General features: G+C 35.8%; 1 protein-coding gene across 1 annotated transcript; it reads left to right on the top strand.

The window, feature by feature from the left end:
* Positions 1-35: 35 nt before the first annotated feature.
* Positions 36-17,497, top strand: LOC149534627 (P-loop containing nucleoside triphosphate hydrolases superfamily protein). The gene is made up of 3 exons (XM_089804474.1): positions 36-741; positions 1,960-2,349; positions 16,524-17,497. Exons 1-3 carry the CDS (start codon positions 383-385, stop codon positions 17,167-17,169), a joined length of 1,395 nt encoding a protein of 464 aa, XP_089660600.1. The 5' UTR covers positions 36-382; the 3' UTR covers positions 17,170-17,497.
* Positions 17,498-19,327: the final 1,830 nt, after the last annotated feature.

The raw sequence follows: 19,327 nt of genomic DNA, 5'->3' as shown, positions 1-19,327 counted from the left end.
CTCATGAAACATGTCAATGAGTTTGACTCAAAATCACACAGTTAAATTCTGATAGCAATATCAGAACTTATCCTAGTCAAGGCGTTCATTAAAGCTCGCCAAAGTGCCTCAAAATTTGAATGGTTAACGTGACCTTAGAAGTAAAACCCTGGTAGAGCGTTGCCGTACGTAGGTAAACCGTCAGAAACCCTAAACGAGACCCGTCTCTGCTCCTTTTGAATTTGACTGGAAGTTTTCCCCCGTTCAACCAAAACATAGACTAGGATCACAACTCTGACGAGGTTTCTGTAATAGATAAATAGGTATTCACAGAGACGGCTTAAGAACTCGGTGGTTTATGTGCTGTTCACTTATTTACTCGTGAGAGTGCAAATCTATTTTAATGGCGGAGGTAAAGTTATCGGAAAGCAGGGACTTGACGCGCATTGAACGCATAGCTGCGCATTCGCACATAAGAGGGCTGGGCTTGGATGATGCCCTCGAAGCCCGCGGCGTTTCGCAGGGCATGGTTGGTCAGAAACCCGCTAGAAAAGCGGCAGGTGTCATTCTCGAGATGATCAAGGAAGGGAAAATTGCAGGCCGCGCGGTTCTGCTGGCCGGCCAGCCTGGCACCGGGAAAACTGCTATCGCTATGGGCATGGCTAAAGCTCTAGGCGAAGAAACCCCATTCGCAATGATGTCCGGCAGTGAGATATTTTCACTAGAGATGAACAAGACCGAGGCTTTGACGCAAGCTTTCAGGTCAGCTTAATCTTAAGGCATCTTGCGTCTTTAGAAGTCTAGAAGTCCGAGTAAATACTTTTCAACATTGAATTCTGAATTTCTTATGGTTGAATTTGGAAATCATGGCAAATATTTTTCAATTACCAGTTTTGAATTTCCTATAGTTGAAGTTACCGAAGTGATGGTAAGTCTTCTTCAAATTCCATTTTGAAGTTCTTATCGTCGCAGTATCTAAGCAATGGCAAATCCTTTATAATATTCAACTTTGAATTTTTTATTATTAAAATTTCTCATGGATGAAGCTTTAGAAATTTAGTTGACTCTTTTTCCAATTTTAAAATTTTAAGTCTTTATCGTTTATGTTTCATAATACTGATAAATGTGTTGTAATAATTTTCCCGTATTCAGTTCTGCATTTCTTATGGTCGAAGTTTTGAAATCCTGGCAAATTTTTGTCAATCTTAAATTGTAGAATTCTTATTTTTGCAATTCACGAATCTTGGCAAATATATTTTAATATGGAAATCTGAATTTCCTTTTTTGAAGATCAGAAATTCAGGTGAAGTGTTTTCAGTAGTGAGTTCTGAATTCCTTTTTGCTTAAAGTTGAGAATATTGATCCACATTTGTGTCGTTGTGTTCTGAATTTCTCTATTTCTGAAGTTTTAGAGATTTGGGTCAGTAGCTTTCAAAATCATATTCTAGTTTTCTTATTTTGATATTAGTAATCCCAGGAATCATTTTGAATTTTGAATTTCACGTTGTCTAAAATATGTAGAACTAGGAAAAACATTTGCAAAATGGAATTCTTAATCTTCTCAAATTTGAAGTCTTAGCACAACTTTCTGTTCTTTCCTGTCTTTTGAAAAATCTGTTGATTTCAAATTCCATAAGATCTTATATGCTCTTCAAAAGAATTGCCATCTTAAAGTAGAGGAATAATATTGAATTTTATTTAATGAAAAGAAAAAGTAGTAGAAAAGATCTTAAAAAAACGATTTGTAGAAATCTTGCAAACAAAGTGCGACCTGAAATATCTGTTTATTGATATGTTTTCTCACATATTATTTCTCTTATAGGTTTTAATACTGTACAGTGTAGAGTCTTAAAAGCATATAATATTTTAAAGAGATTGTTGAACTTGAGGCATATATTCAATTATAAATGACTTTTTTGAGAAAATGTCAAGAATTAGCAATTGGTGAATATTAACTTCTAAAATCATTCGTTCTTTCAGGAAGGCAATAGGTGTCAGAATTAAGGAAGAAACAGAGATAATAGAAGGGGAGGTTGTTGAGATTCAAATAGATCGGCCAGCAGCTACAGGTGCTGCATCAAAGACTGGGAAATTAACACTAAAAACGACAGAGATGGAGACTATGTATGAATTGGGAAGCAAGATGATTGAGGGTTTGAACAAGGAGAAGGTCCAGAGTGGGGATGTTGTAGCAATTGATAAGGCTTCTGGGAAGATCACTAAGTTGGGGCGGTCTTTTGCCAGGTCGAGGGACTATGATGCCATGGGTCCACAGACCAAGTTCGTACAATGTCCTGATGGGGAGCTGCAGAAGCGCAAGGAGGTGGTGCATTCTGTTACACTGCATGAAATTGATGTCATCAATAGCAGGTTAGCAATTTTTCAGCCATAAAAAGGATATTTCAAGAAGCACTCCAATTTAAAAGTTAGAAATCCGAGAAAGCCTTTTGATATTTTAAACTCTCAGCTGTATTATGCTCACTTTTGATAAGCTCCTTGGGGTTTTGTCTTGGTCTTTTATGCAAAAATTTGGGAAGTTCTTAAAGAAAAACTAATCCTTGTTTAATAGAAGTGGAGCCAGATCTTCATTTGAAATAAGAATTGTTTGTGGAGAAAAATTTAATAAAATTATCTGTATATATTTATAAAATTTTATTTTATAACAACTCAATATTACAAGAGTTCAGTTTCTTGAAATCTTAACAAGAATGTATTTCCAGGCCCTATAAAAAGATTCCTATACGATGCAGGCTTAAAGGTCTTCTATATCTTGGTTTAGCCATTATTTAAAACTAATATATGACTGCTATACTGGTAAAAATACTGGATTTGCATGGTGATTCTTCTTGATCAACAGCATCTGATAACAACCATATGACTCTATATGAAGAGGAAGCAGACAAAATAAATGCTACTACATTGCAAAAATAATAATCTAAAGTAGCTGATGCCAGCCCATAAAGATCTTTTAAAAAGAATGTAGCTAATAATAAATGACATTATAGAATAAAACTAGATATAAATAGTCACAAGATAAACTTCGTTGAAGTGGTTAAAACTGGAGAGACATCATTTAGCCACAAATCGAGCTTATGATTAGAGTGCCATAAACTGAAGATTCATCTGCTGAGAACACGAAGATATTAGTGTTTTGCCCAGAAAGTAAAGATAAACAGCAATAAAATAAAAGGTAGAATAAAGATGCACAAAAAACGCAAGAACTTATCCAAGGAAAACCCTTCCACTTGAAGGGGAAAACCCAGCCACACCAGCAAAAATCTCTTTTATTGATATAAAAATGTTTGAAGTACAAAGCTTTCACTTGATTGCATTACCATACACTAAGCAATAACATAAATAGATTGAAATTAGACTCTTCATCTTATAGACGAAGATCTCTTCAAATTCCAATTACAAGACCCTTCGGAAAATATAAATCATTAGGGACACTTACTTGTCACAGAATCCTCCGCCTTGCCCTCACTTCCCAAATTTCTACACTTCCAACTCCAATGGATTTTCAATAGAAATCAAATCCTAGTGACCTTACTGTCCATAATGATAGTTGTATTCATAGCTGCAGATAACCAACATATGGGAGCACAAACTCACCCTCTCTATTGACCAAAAAACTAGACATCTTTCAAACTCTCCCTTGCACCCCTCAATCCAACCATTAAATTAACCAATCATTGGTGTGGGCAAAATCAATACCATCCTGTTCTGTCACTCTCCAAACTGTGACAGTTACACAGACTGTTCATGATCCATTGCACGTACAACTTGGTGCATGGCCTTCTGCCACTTTAGAGTAATAAAGTCCATGCCATTCCCCATCTCCCTACTGAGTTTGAGGGCTTGGTCTACGTAGGACATAAATATTTCACATTTTACAACTTCCTGGTTACCCTAGTGAGGGTTTGAAACAGTTTACACAAAAACTCCAATATCTTACCTGATCCTCAATGAAAATACTTGAAACAAAAGCCAAATCAAAGAAGATTCACATCTTCATCGAATACAGCAAAAGATTTATCAAAATGTACACTTCCAGCATGATCTAATGCCTGAAATCAGACTATTCTCAGAATAACATAAGAAAAATTGTGCTGAAAACCACGTTCTGTTAATGTCTAGACTCTAACCTATTACATCAACTTCCATGCCCCTTCCTGGGCTTTCAAGCATTTTATAGACTCTTATTGATCTCAAAACCAATACCTTGCTAAAACTATCCCCCAAGACCGTCTGGCAACAGATTTCTTATACTAATTGTGTTGTTGAGTTTGACAACTAAGTTGTTAACTTCAACAACCTATAAACTTTGGACTCTGAACTTTTAAGCACATCCTTATTACATTCAAAGGGCCTTATTAATGGCCTTGCAACATATTTCATTCCCTTAAGCGCATTAAAACTCCTATTTACCCATTTAGCCCTCTAGGCCACTGTTTGCCAATCTTTGGCATTTTTGCATTTATGGACATCTTTTCATCCCAATTACATTCAGATGGCTCTAATGGCCATGATTACAACCTTTAATGACCTTGTAGGTCTTATTGGATCCATATCGTCATGTATCTATTATATGACCCTCCTTGTGGCCCCTTCGGTGTTCAGGTGAAAATCTTCCGAGTCCCTTGGAAGTACCTCCATCAAAAAGACATTAGGAAGCAAAACAAAACTTCATTTTGATCCTTGGCTTGAATAGGTCAATGTTGTTCCACTTCACCCTTGTCTGAGTCTGCTCTTTCTCTTTCATTGTCATCCTTGGTCTGCCTCCCCATGGAAAAATGTGCATCACCATTAGTTTATTACTGTCCAAAATCTTCATCCTGCTCAATACCTTTGTCTCAACTGTGCATACCTGTACTGAGTACTCTGATCAATTTTCTTTCACAATGACACACTTTGTCATTCTCAATCTCCATCTTTGAAGAATACTCAAAACTCTATGGTCTATCCATGACCAATCACCGACTCATCTTCTTCCTTGGTCTCTTCTGCCTGTGAGACCCAATCAAACTCCTTAGTCTGATGCCATTCCTCTTGGCACTCCATATCATTATTCCATTTTAAGGTTACAACATTGCCCACCATAGTCACTGTCACAGGGGTATCCTTTTGCCCTGTACCCTCTACTTCATTCAAAGGACTTGTCATTGTCCCCAACTCATCATTCTCATCACAGTCATCATGCCCAAGCCCTACTGGATTTGCTTCCTTACTGTTCTCACCAGCATCCATTTATGTCATTTCTGTTTCATCCTCTAGAACCTCTTCAACATTGGGCTCTTCATCCTCTTGCTGTTCTACTTTCAATGACTCTTCTCTCAAGTGCCAGTCCCTCCTGTCTTGATTTATACTCTCTACAAGTTACTTCATTTTTGCTTCATTCTCCTCTAGTGCTCTTCTCAAGCTACTTATCTCTTCTTGCCTCATCTTTTCTTCTTCTTGTCGCCTCCTTACTTCTTCCTCTCTCTCCTTTCCATTGCTTATCAACTCCTTCAATGCCTTGTATGCCTCTAGCATTTCTCTATCTTTCAAACCCATCTCGTGCCTATCCTAGGCCTCTCTTCTCAACATCACAACTATATCTCAGACCTTCTCGCTCTGATCCCAATATGATGCAGAGCATAAGTGGACCTTAACACAATGTCCAATTATTAAGGATAAGTTATCAACTATTTGTGAGATGCAACTTCTCACATCATCTCCCCTTACCAATGTCACTATTCATACTCAACTTCTTGGATCAACTCTTGGATCCGACCAACCTATTGTTCTCCTTCAAACCTTCAAGACCTGTCAGTGGTCTAGGCCATATACCTTGGTCATGCTACTCAAGCCTCTAAACTCAACTCCACAAACATCAAGTACTCAAACTTTGATCAGTCCATCAACAGCTGATGACATTGCAAGGTCCAACTTCTGATCACAATCACAACTGCTGATCACAGTCATCATGAGACACCTTGTCCTTACCTTATGTCCACACTCTTGGGCTGCTCAAATGCACTATTCTTCATTCTTAATGCCTATTGACAACTACCATCACCATCAGCATGTTGACAATACAATGTGAATGTCCCTCTCTCCCAAACAATTCTACATTACATCATTTCATGCTATGTTATAGGGTTTGGCAAACTTCAAAGATGAAGTTCGAAATTCGTCGCATATTCAAGGGTTAAAAAGTTCGATCAAATTCGTGACGGGAAAGAGGGGAGGGTTCATGACAATCTGCTTGGTCAATGAATGGTAGCTTCTATTCATTTTCCAACCGAACGACATTGACTTTGATGACTCATTTGTTGCTTCCGTCTAATTTGTAGTCGTCTTCATTGGGCTTCCATGAATATTTTGTGCAGTTTTGGCGACGATCTCCCAGCGGTAGTTAACAAGCCTCAGCGGACATTTCTAAATTTTATATTTCACTATTAGGCATCTGTGGTTTATTATGTTTATAATGTGGTTTACAATATTATTATAATGGATGTATTTTTTATTTCTTTATAAGTAGTAAAATATTTTTATATGATTCTTATTAAAAAATTATTAATGTTTAATATATATTTTATTTATGTTTATTATTAATAAAATATTAATATTTTGTACGTTTATCTAATATTATTTAATTTATTATAGTTACTTATAAATAATATATATTTTATGTTTTTTATTAGTAAAATATTAAAATCTTGTATGTTTATCTATTATTATTAATTAATTTATTATAATTTCTTATATATTTTCTTTATTTAAAAATTATCTAAGGCAAATTTTATGTCGATTTTGTTTGATGTTTTTGGACCTTGTCAAACTTCATGATCGTCGAACTCAAACTCCACACGAACCTTGTGACTTAGCTTTCATGTATCCACTCCTTGGTTCAACCCTTGACCCTTCAGGCCTTGACTCTTAGGCCAAAGATGTTACTTATAACATTCCTTTAAACTAATATTGCACTGCTACTAACCCCCAATAGCATCCTTAACTCAGTCAGACTTATGACAGTCAACTAGACCTGTGGAGCAGTCACTTCTTAAACTCAAATACCTATTCCCTCACTCTTAAATCATTAGGGACACTTACTCCTCACAAAAATCTACACCTTGCCCTCACTTCCCTAACTCTCTACACTTCAACTTCAATGATTTTTCAATAGAAATCAAATCCTAATGACCTTACTGTCCAGTGTGACAGTTGTATTCATACCTGCAGATTACCGACATATGAGGGCACAAACTCACCCTCTCCCTTGACCAAGCAACTATACATCTTTCAAACTCTCCCTTGCACCCCTCAATCCAACCATTAAATTCACCAATCATTAGTGTGAGCAAAATCAATACCATCCTGTTCTGTCACTGTCCATACCGTGAGCATGTCGTGATGGTTAAGTTTTTGAGTTGTTATCCTTGCCATCAAGGTTCAAATCTAATGGGGATGAAGTCCTCCGTTTGTGGCCTCACTGGTTCATAGCTCCAGGTCAAAGCGTTTACCCCTCTTTTTGTAATAAAAAATCCACTGTCCATACCGTGACAGTTACACAGAGTGTTCATGATCTATTGCACGTACAACTTGGTGCACGGCCTTCTGCCACTTTAGAGTAATAAAGTACACGCCATTCCCCAACTCCCTACCAAGTTTGAGGGCTTGGTCTACGTGGAACATAAAGATTTCACATATTACAACTTGCTGGTTACCCTAGTGAGGGTTTGTCCAGCATGATCTAACGCCTGAAATCAGAATATTCTCAGAATAACATTAGGAAAATTGTGCAGAAAACCACTTTCAATTAGTGTCTAACTTCTTACATCAACTTCCACACCTCTTCTCAGACTTTCAAGGATTTTATAAACTCTAATTGATCCCAAAACCTATACCTTGCTAAAACTATACCTCAAAACCAACCAAAAACTGACTGTGAACATATTTCTTATACTGATTGTTTAATTGAGTTGATAACTAAGTTGTCAACTTCAACAACCTATCTACTTTTGACATGTACATACCACTGTTGGTATTTGTAGATTTTACTTTTATTAACGTTGCCCAAATACTTCTCTCTGCAGACCCTGATTTGTTTATATTTCTCAACTGCATAAACTTTTGGAGTTCATTGATACACAACAAAATCTATAAAATTTGTGCGCATATCACTTAAATCAAAACCTGCTCCAGAACCATTGTCTTCCACAAAAACTTCATGTCGCTTCATGTAGATTATTGTCTCTGCGTATGTGTTGTGATTCTTGTGCAATTCTTGCATCTGATATTTGTATTGTGAATATATCGGGATGATCATTTATACTTCACTATAACTTGCCGTGTTCTCTATTCAATGCCTTCTTTGTTTTTCATAACAATCATCATGTGAGAGCTGCTCCAATAGAGATAATACCAATATAGATATTGCTTCATGTGATAATATAATACCAATATAGATAATTGCTGGTACTGGCCAAGCCACTGTTGCTGTCAAAAGCCTGTCCATTAGAAGTCCCTCTCTTGTGGTTACAGATCCAATTAATAATATAGAGATCAAATACATAGCACTAGTAGTAGCAATTGCCCATAATGTTCCAGCTGGTATTTAGCGCTGAGTATCTCTCAAAGATGCAGACCAATTTGAACCAGTCATAGTTCCAGTTATAGTAGAAAAAATAGCACTAGTAACGATTCAAAATCCTAATAGATCACTCCTTCTGGAGCAGGAATGGCAGCTCTGTTAGTACGCTGATACTCAGAATTCCAGTTATTTTTGAATGTATGCCCATGCAATCCTGTAATATTTCGATTTATCATGATGCCCAGATGAGGCAAGTACACCAATCAAAATTCAAAATAGTCACAACAGAATAGGAACAACGAATGCTGGTGTAACCTTGTTGATTGTTTTCACCCAACCGAATACACCAAATACAGAAGTATAATTACAACTATATCATAAAGTTGTAAATCATGCAAGCTTGAGCTCAGAATAGTTGCTGCAGGAGCTCAAGTAAGTAACCCTGCTGTGAAACTCGTATTCAGTCTAATTGCACTCTCTTGAAAAACTTGGCACCAGGTACAGCATCAAGAAAGATCTCAACTGCTCTCAGAATATATCTGGTCTCCTGGGACTGGTAAAACCAGAGATAATGATGTGTCTGATTACACTTAGTCTGCAGTCCTTATGACAATAGTCTTCAACAACAACATCTGTCTCTTGGACAAGCTTCTTGATAAATTGATTGGAATGTGATGCTTCTTTTTTATAGCTCTTCCATCAAATTCTCCAAATAAGAGCACTACTTTGGAATTGAACCATATGAAAAGCCAATTTTGGGTAATCATTTCCCGGTACATTTCTCATCTTGCAATGCTTTCTTCCAGAAACTCTAGTCCTTTGCTCTTTTGTACTGTTTCTTCTCTTTATCCAACTGTGCTGACATTGGTATTAATACATAGTCTATGATTATGAATTCTTCACAGCCACTCTGTCCATCTTAATATTCTCATCTTTTCATCACTTTTCATAATCAAAATGGAGACTAAAATTAAGGTTCCATCAAAATCAGTGGGTAAAAGCAAAACTGCTAGGGCAGAAACAAAATTGCATCCCATTGGAAACTTTCAATTTTTTGTCAACTCTCATTTTTTCCATCTGCTTCCTTGTTTTCATAGTTTTTTGTGGCATTCTGGACAATCCCAAGGTCATATTCATCATTAACATTTGTGATTTCTTGAGTGAACACAACTCAATTCATAATATGGATCACTCCTTCCCACCAATATAGAGGCATTCAGTCCCCAAATGCTCAGGAGCTTAACAAGTGTTGAAATATTTTCCTCATATTTTTAATTGAATACAATTTTGCCTTCTTGGTAGTTTCCAGTTGAGTACAACCAGCCGAGTCTTGTGCACTCACCTTCTAGACTGACACACTGTCTTTTGAAGCACATCGCTCCCTACTTGTCTTGTCTGCATTTCAAAAGGTCTCCAACTGGAGAGAACAGTCCATCTTCCTTGTCAAGTATATATAAGGCTTGAAATAAACAACTGTAAATTTTAACATTTATGAATATGGTCTGTCTTGACCGCATTGCAAAAGTTCTCCAACTGGAGATAACAGTCCGTTTCTTATAAGCATGTAAGGCTTGACTAAAACAAAGATAAATTTATGAAATACTGTGGTAAATCCAAATGGAATTGATTATGGCCTAGCTGTTCCACTATTTGAAATGGGTCATATCTCAGGCTTTAGTTGGCCTGGTGGTGCTTGTATCCTAAATTGCTAGAGCTAATCGTTCCTTTGCTTATACTTGGCTTGTGATTCCTTTAATTTCCCATGAACCTGCAGATGTATTTTCCAATTTTGTATATGAAGCAATTGGCCTCTTGTCTCTTCGGTAACACAGTTCCCTCTATTTGGATGACAGTAGCATTAAGTCTTCTAATGGGCATGGTATTAGAAAACCAATACATACAATGTCCCAGTCTAGGATTTTTGGAAGTATATGATTTTTTCATGCTTCCCTGATGGTTTTCTGAAACAAAATAAAATAGAAGAGCATCTGGAAAATGAAAACAGGTACTTCAAACACACAACAAATTTTCAAGCTACTTTTATGATTAGATTTGAACTAAATTATATGAAACAAGAGTCATCTCCAAAGTCCAAGAGGTTTATTTGTCGTTGAAGACCTCCAAACAGCCAAGGATTTTTGTCCTTGGCTGTGAATTTGACATGGATGCTCTAAAGTGAAAAATCGAAAATGAAGTCAAGGCAATCTTTTTAAGCACCTACAAATAGAGGCCCTTGGATTACAATTTCCCTTTGAAGTATTTAATAATAATTTTTAACATAGTTACACCACCTTGCGGGACTGGGGGACAGAAGGGCCTTGATTTGGGGAGATGGTGGGGGCAGGGGGGTGTAGGGGGAGCAGGGGTGTACATACTATACAGATAGTTCTTAAAATGCTAGTTATGAAAGATGTACTACAATTATACAATATAAGATATAATCATATAAAGATGTAAAAAATTCAATAAAAATTGTACATTGTATTGAAGTTTTGAACTGGAACATCATGATGCATGATCAAATGACAAACAATGAATGTTAAATATTGAACATCAGCAAATGAAAGAGTGCCAAATTATATAATTTTAAATATTAGTTTATATAGCAGTCTTAAGATCAATAGTATGAGTATCTAGATTCTACTATCTAATAGTAATCAATGATCATATGAGTCATGACTTAAGGATGATTACAATAAGTATCATGTGCCACGAATCATGATATCTAAATAAGTATATAATGCAAACAAAAACTACAAGTCTCCAAGAGTCCAAATGAAAATGCCAAATCAATGATCAATGATTATTGATCATTCTTTGGAGGCTGGAAGTTGAAACTCATCGCCATTGGAACAATCAGTCTCTCAAAGATGAAGAGCCAAAAAGGGAACACCTACTAGCCTTGTGGCTGGATCTAAAATCTTCCTCCTCATCAATCTGCGATGGCTCCTCAGGCTCGACATCCCATTGTGATGCTGGGCTCTCCTTGTACACACGTGTCTTGCGGTCATCGATATGTAACACATTGTGTACAGCCACTAGCTTCTTTGCTCTCTGAGAGGTAAGTCTATTCCTCTTAAGAGTGGATGAAGCTATATATAGACCAATTCCTCAACTTAAGATGAAAAATAATTGGCCAATGTGAGACTCGGGAATTAGAAGTTGAACAATGATGATTGAAACTTAAATGGATTCAAGTTAAGGAACTAAGTACTTGGGACAGCAAACAAATAGCTAGTGTGGTGGTTGTAGATTTTGCTCCATAAGCTAACCACCACAAAATCAGACCCTCTTGTGCCATAGTCTTGATATCCGCCTTTGCCGCTTGATTGGAACCCCTAGGAGTAGCAAATTTGGTCCACTTAGTGTGAACCTTAGCTACTGTCTCAAGGTCATACATCCTATCTACGCACTTGAAGAACCCTTCCTTCACCTGAAAAAATTTAAAAGTACAAATTATTAGCAAATAGAAGAATCAAGATGCTAGTAATGTAAATGATCTTAATTTATAAAATGATAAAAACCTAAGTCTTAAGACAAAGTCTTAAAGTGTTATATAATATAAATCACCTCATCATCGTGAAGTGGTCTAGCTCTACCAGGCCTAGTCACGTACCACTTCAGATTCACTGCTTATGCAGCCATGTGTAGGGTGTGTTAAGTTTGTCCCATCTACGCTGAATAATAGGCCGAATGTGATCATTATCGGAAGGCTAATGTGGGGTCCTTCTCTCGCACAAGTGCCCTCATCTGCCCAAGCATAGAATCAATGCACTCGTACACCTCTCCAAGTGTAGGCGCATCCCCATCTCCATACCTGATCAACTCGAAGATTAGCCTAATGATAGAGACAATGTATTTTGCATTGCTCCAAAATACATCACTCTTAACTATTTCCTTCACCCTCATCCCTTGCTCTGACCTGGAACCATACCTATTCCATACATTTGTCATAAACATTAGTTGCAGTGGCTCCTCCAACTCAAGCATTCTCTCCAAGAGAATGAAATAGGATGCATACCATGTCTCAACTGGCTTTAGGAACTCCTTCTTGGAGAAGCTCCTAAATAGTGCATGTGAGGTGTGGTGGGTGCAGATATACATTTGCACATCTCTAGCATCACTCACCACTCCCTTTATCTAGCTAATCTTCCCCTTGTCCTTTAGAGCATTGTTCATAGAATGCACACAACAAGGAGTCCACCAAATATACCAATATGTGGCCTCAATAAGCCTCCCTACAGCTCTGCACACATGAGCTACATATTTACTACTTGGACCACATTGTGTGGCCCAATCTCCTCAATGGCTTCTCGAAGAATTTGAAACTGAAAATCGACATCTTTTTGATGCTTTGAACAATCAACCGCCCTAAGAAAGAATGGGCCCTTTGCGCATGTGACTATGACATTGATGAGTGCACTGTGTCTAATGTCCGTTCACCCATCCATGATAATGATGCACCCTGAATCCTCCCAAACAACCCTCATGCTCTCCATGGACTCACTAATCTTGGAATACTCATCATCCAAGATTTTAGTCCTCAATTTGTGCTCACCTGGTGGTACATATGATGGTAACCCCACCTTCGCTACATTCTGAAATGCCTCCTTAAAATAAGGAGACCGAGCAATATGAAGTGGAATGCCATTGGCAAATTACAGTCTCCCAATGCATGCATCTAACTTCTCTCGTCTCGGCTGCAAACAAATCTGCTAGAGGGTTGTTGTCACTAGACTTTGCCCTATGTCTCCCCTTGCTCGATTAGGCTGGTGCTTCACCCATAGAGCTATAAGTAGAGGAAGTTGCAGAGGCTGCCCTTAGCAATGTAGTAGCTGAAGCTCTATACTGTGGTCTAGAAGAGACATGCGCGGTGTTGTTGCCCTTATATTTGTTGCTCATGCACCTACTATATAGTCTGAATCTACTGCCTACCAGCCAAGGTAGTAGGCACTGGATTGCCCAAGTCCTCTTGTACTCCCCAAAGCTTGTTGAATTCAATTCTAAACTTCAAGTTTTTGACTCTAGAACTCCTCAAAGCTTGTTGAATTCAATTCCAAACTTCAAGTTTTTTACTCTAGAACTCCCCAAAGCTTGTTGAATTCAATTCTAAACTTCCAAGTTTTTGGATTTAGTCAAAAACTTACATGGTCCAACACCTTTACCTGTCCAAAAGAGGTGTGCTTTCACTCTAGTGATGCTACCATACCATACACCACCACAAATATTGCATCTCCACTTTCTTGTGTTACCTAATGCTGATCCGCTTGTTATTCTAGTGGCAAATTGTTTTAGTGGAGATTTTGGATCAATCTTACCCCTAGCCCACTGTGCCAAAGATGGGGAGGGGCAATCAATAGATGGAGTACTAGGTAGTATAAAATCACTACCCATTGAAGTGGAACTAGTTTGGACCCCTTGTTGATTTGGCCCAGTCCCAATGTCACTCTCATGCTCACCCCTCTCAACGGTGTCATCATCATCTTTAGCCCCAACCTTAGGCTTAGGTTCATTTTCTGATTCATTGCCACTATATGAATGAAATTCCATCTCATCATCACTATGAGAATCAATGTGGGAGCTCATTTTGATAGTGCATTTCACAAAATAAATAAAAAATTTAATAAAGTTAAACAAACAAACTTTCAGCCTATGCGCTACTTTAAATTTTCTAAAATTTGAAACTAAATAACAAAAATTTGCAAAATGAAACATCAAGAATCTTAATCTATTATTAATAAATGATTCAGTGAATGAATGATAACTATAACAAGATGAAACAACACATATTTAGAACTAAAAACATTGAGCAATAATTTATAAACATGCATTTGAAAATCAGAAAAACAAGTTAAAAACATTACCTTTTGCTTGAAAACTCCTTCAACAAGATGGTAAACCCTCCTCTTCTTCTTGCTCCTAGGCTCTCTTTTTTCACTTGCAATCACTTTCTTCACTCTTGCACAAACCTTTATCTCAGCTCTTCACTCTTCTTCTTCTTGCTGTTGCAAACATTGAGAATTGCAAATGTGAATAAAAATGAAGAATAGAAGACTTTTGAACAAAGGAGGAGGAAGGAATGGGACCCACAACCCATTATAATAAAAATAGAACCAAAAAAATATTAAAATAATGCCTTCATTTAAAAAAATATTTCAATGTCCCCCTTTTTGTTGCCGTGGGAGACGTCCTGGTGCCCCCCTACATCCACAGGGGATGCCGAGATGTCTTGGAGATGTCTCGCTGTCTCTGGTGGAGGTGGCACTGCCTGAGTCGCCATCCCCTCGTCTCGGGTGTGGGCCGGTTTTGGTGGGTGGACGTGTACCCGTGTTACACTGATTTTTACAGTGAGTGTTTGAAACTAGTTAAGTGTTGAAAACATCAAAACAATGATAAGTATATCAACTTGACCTTAAAGTATAATATTGGCAGGCCAAACTTAAAATAATTACTCTAATGTTTCAGCTCTGAAAATGGTATATGCCAGTACGTGACTCAAAAGGCATTAAATAGCTTGTGGTCTGAAGTGTCCTGATGTAAGAATAATGAACATATGCTAAACTCTCATCCCATGTCTTTAGATGTTGCTGATCATGGTCTCTTCATAATTCTATAATTGTTTAATACACCATTTTGGTTTGGTGATGAATGTGGTTGACCTTTTGGTGTGGTATCTATTTTTCCCAACAGTGCACACCAAAATCTTCCCAATAGCTCCATTGTTTTATCTGAACTGATGCTTTCGAGCAAGCCAAAATGCACCCGCTGTGCAGAGAACAACCAGTTGCATATTTTTTTGTCAATGTTATTTTGCAATGAATAGGAATGCACATCTTATTGAACTCATAGTTGAAAAGCTCTTTGATTTTTGCAGTACTCATGAGCCCTTTATGGCTTTGAGTCACTCACACTGAAACTTGTGGTGAGTTTCTCAGTAACTCAGAGCGATTACTTCTGCAAAAAGTCACCAAAAACTGTGAGAAATCGGCATATAAGTTGGCATGTAAGACAAAAAACGAAAACCTAATATGTAAAAAGCATTTTTTTAGCCTACAGAAATCACATTTCTATGGGCCAAAATTGTGACGCAAGGAGAGACAGAAAGACAACTGAAGGCTTCAAATGTGCTTCTCCAAGGCTTAGGGTCTGATCTACCGAGTGGTGCACCAACAGCAATGTCCGCTAACATCAGTCTGCAAAATGATAAATCTAAACTTCCAATGGTTCATTTGTTTACAGCTGAAACTTCACCAGAACTTAATTTAGAAAATTTCAGGTGTAATCATAAATCATAATTTACGAAGCCATGCCTAAAGTAAATTTTAATGATCTATTTAGTTTTAATAAATTCTAAGTCATTCTGTTAATTAATGACTTGTAAATAGATTAGTTAACACTAAAATGTTAAGTAATTTATTTTACCAAGTGTTAAGTAATTTATTTACCAGGTTATTAATAAGTCATAATAATCATATTTTTTAATTTAAAATTACAATAGCAAAACACGCAATAGTAAATTATGATTAGTAATGTCTTGTTAAAATAATTTACTGTCACATGCTTTTACTGTTATGTAATGTATCTATGGAGTCATTAATAATCTACTCACCAAGTCATTCTGTTTCTATTTTAAAGTATGATTATTAATTTTAAAAAGTATGATTAGTAATAAATTAATAATCTATTGTAATGTATCTATTTTGTGTATAATTCGTAATCTATCATATGTGTACTACAAATCTAATGTATATGTGTGTTTTTTAAGAATATTTTAGAAATTACATATTTATAGATGCTCAATAAATTTGCCAGTTTTTTGCAGAGTTTTTGGCGAGCCCCGAGATTTTAAAATTTTGGGTCAGCAAGTCATTGCTGAGCCACGAAAGCTCATTCACTGAAATGTACAATTTATTTTAGTGTATAACAATCTATTGTAACAATCTTGTATTCCTTCTGTTTTCTTTCTCAGGACACAAGGGTTTCTAGCCCTCTTTACAGGGGATACAGGAGAAATCCGCGCTGAAGTTAGAGAACAGATTGATGGTAAAGTAGCTGAATGGAGGGAAGAAGGCAAAGCTGAAATTGTACCTGGTGTTCTTTTTATTGATGAAGTTCACATGCTTGACATTGAATGCTTTTCATTTTTGAATCGTGCTTTGGAGAATGAGATGGCACCAATATTGGTTGTTGCAACAAATCGAGGTATCACAAAAATACGTGGGACAAATTACAAGTCCCCACATGGTATCCCCATTGATCTATTAGATCGCTTGCTGATCATTTCAACACAACCATATAAAGAAGATGAGCTGCGGAAAATTCTTGATATAAGGTGTGAAGAAGAAGATGTGGAGATGACAGATGATGCTAAGGAACTTCTAACGAAGATAGCAGTTGAGACATCTCTGCGTTATGGTATTCATTTAATTACAGCAGCTTCTCTAGCTTCCCTTAAGCGGAAAGCAAAATGTGTTGAGCTTGATGATGTCAGCCGGGTGTACTCCTTATTTATGGATGTTAAGAGGTCAACACAATATCTAATAGAATATCAGGAGCAATTCATGTTCAATGAGATTCCGGGTGAGGTTTATGAAGAGGATGCAATGGCTGAATAATCGTTTTCCTGCACCATTGACATATTTAAGGTGCCCAATTTTGTAGTAATGATGATTAGGCACAGGAGAGTTTGTAAAGCAGGCCACAGTGGTGACAAAAGCATGGGTATTTTTTAATGGATGCATATATTTGTTGCATATTATTGACTTGTTTTGTGCTAATAGTTTTTAAGATCTGATAGGCCTGAGCATCATGCAAGTGTTTGAAATACATAGAATTGAATATTTGAACAAATACTGTGTTGATATTAATGCTTTCAATGAATTTTATGTACAGAGAAATCCACCGTAAAGATATATTGAACATGAACTGTATTTTATGTGAAAATAGTGTTTCTTTTTCTTTTCTGAGAATGCATTTACCACATTTTTTAGTAGTTGCATGTAATTTTTAACTTACAAGCAAATCATAACGCAGAATTAAAAAGACACTGTTATGGCTGCAAGAATTGCCGAATGCAGCATTCATTTATGTCGGAATAAGCTCTCTTCTGGTATTCATGCATTTTTAAAATAATTTCTGGATTATCATTCAGACTTGTTTGGTTGACTTGGTAGAGGAATTGAAAGATGCATATTCTATGTTTGGTTGATACAATTGAAATACGAACAATTGGAATAAGTTTTACTTCAAAATTTTAATAAATGGATTTTTTTTAGTTTGGTAATAATTTAAATAAACAAGATTTTTAATTTATAAAAACTGACTTTTTTATTAAATTTTCAGAAGTCAAATTATTTAAGTGAAAGATATACCACAACTTAAAGACATTATATTGTATATCATAAATTTAATTCTAAATTAAATCAAATTGTCTTAATGAGTATAAGTTCAAAATTAAAATTATTTTATTTTAAAATATATTAAAGAAAATAAAACATTAATATGATCTTTTAACATAGTCTTTTTTTTAATAAAAATTATAGATAATCGGCGGAAGCTTAGATTATTTATTATTTATTTTATTATTATTTTAGAGTAATTATTATTGTGTGTTAATCTCGAGTAGATTCGAACCCAAGACCTCTTCAATGAGAAGTTCGCAATTTACCGATGCGTTGTAGACTTTTGCCTATCTTTCAACATAGACTTAATTATAAGACAAAATACAAAATTTATTTGTAGAGATAATTTTATGAAAGTTTAGAAAAGATATTAAATCTGATATTACTCTTTTTTGTCATTTAAAAAAACACTCATATTAAACGTTAAATAATGTTGACCTAGTTTATATCTTATGATGAATGGAGAAAATAGTTCAAAAATGCATTTGAGTATTTGAATAGCAAAATACAATCAAACAACAAAGTCATGGACTTGACAACCCATCAAATTGGGTTTATTAAAAATTGGAATAAGAATAAGTTATTAAAAATTGGAATAAGAATAAGTTATTTTTATTCCACCTTTTTAAAATTTTGCTATGGTCATTTTGAGGTCAAATTAGGATAGGCGAATTCTAATTCTAGATTTGTATTTTGCAAACAAAAGTCAAATTGGCAAATGCGAGTATTTAAATTTTTCTATTCTTGTCCAATTCCTGCCTTACAATTTTATAGTTGGAGATTATTCTTATGATTAATAATATTAATTGTCTTACTCTGGGAAGTCATTGTGATATGAGAATTTTCTGTTTCCTTTTTATGTTTCGAAGTTTGCAGTGGCACTAATGTCTTGAAAGTTGTTGCATTTATTACATGATTTTAATGTAAGCACTAAATGCGGTTTAAATTGTGCAAATTGAAATGTGCTTAAACTTTAAAGAGGTTAGAATTTAATTAGCAAAAGAATTTGTGAATGTGAGATGAGTTTGTAGTTACAATCAGATTGATATGATCACGAGTTTCATTATTGATGGTAAATCATCATTAGATAAATATTCTTTTATACACATACATTATTATATATAATATATGATGTATATATTACTTATATATATTATGGTTATTTATATTATTAATATACTAACTAATGATGTTTAAACTTTGGAGACATGTCTCCTCCTTTCATACTTATATGAGATCCAAATCTGTATTTGGAACATATAAATAACAATGACAATATAATTACATTTGTAGACACGATCTATGTTACTCAACATGGTGTAGTGCCTACCCCTAGTTTGCATTTTGCTATCATTGCCGAACTCTTTTAGGT

The sequence above is a fragment of the Cupressus sempervirens genome, chromosome 10, assembly GCF_028749045.1.
Source record: "Cupressus sempervirens isolate cs-2001-9-10 chromosome 10, ASM2874904v1, whole genome shotgun sequence".
In the NCBI taxonomy this organism is placed as follows: domain Eukaryota; kingdom Viridiplantae; phylum Streptophyta; class Pinopsida; order Cupressales; family Cupressaceae; genus Cupressus; species Cupressus sempervirens.
Note: the sequence above shows the minus strand (reverse complement) of the source record. Positions and strands in the feature narration are given on the sequence as shown.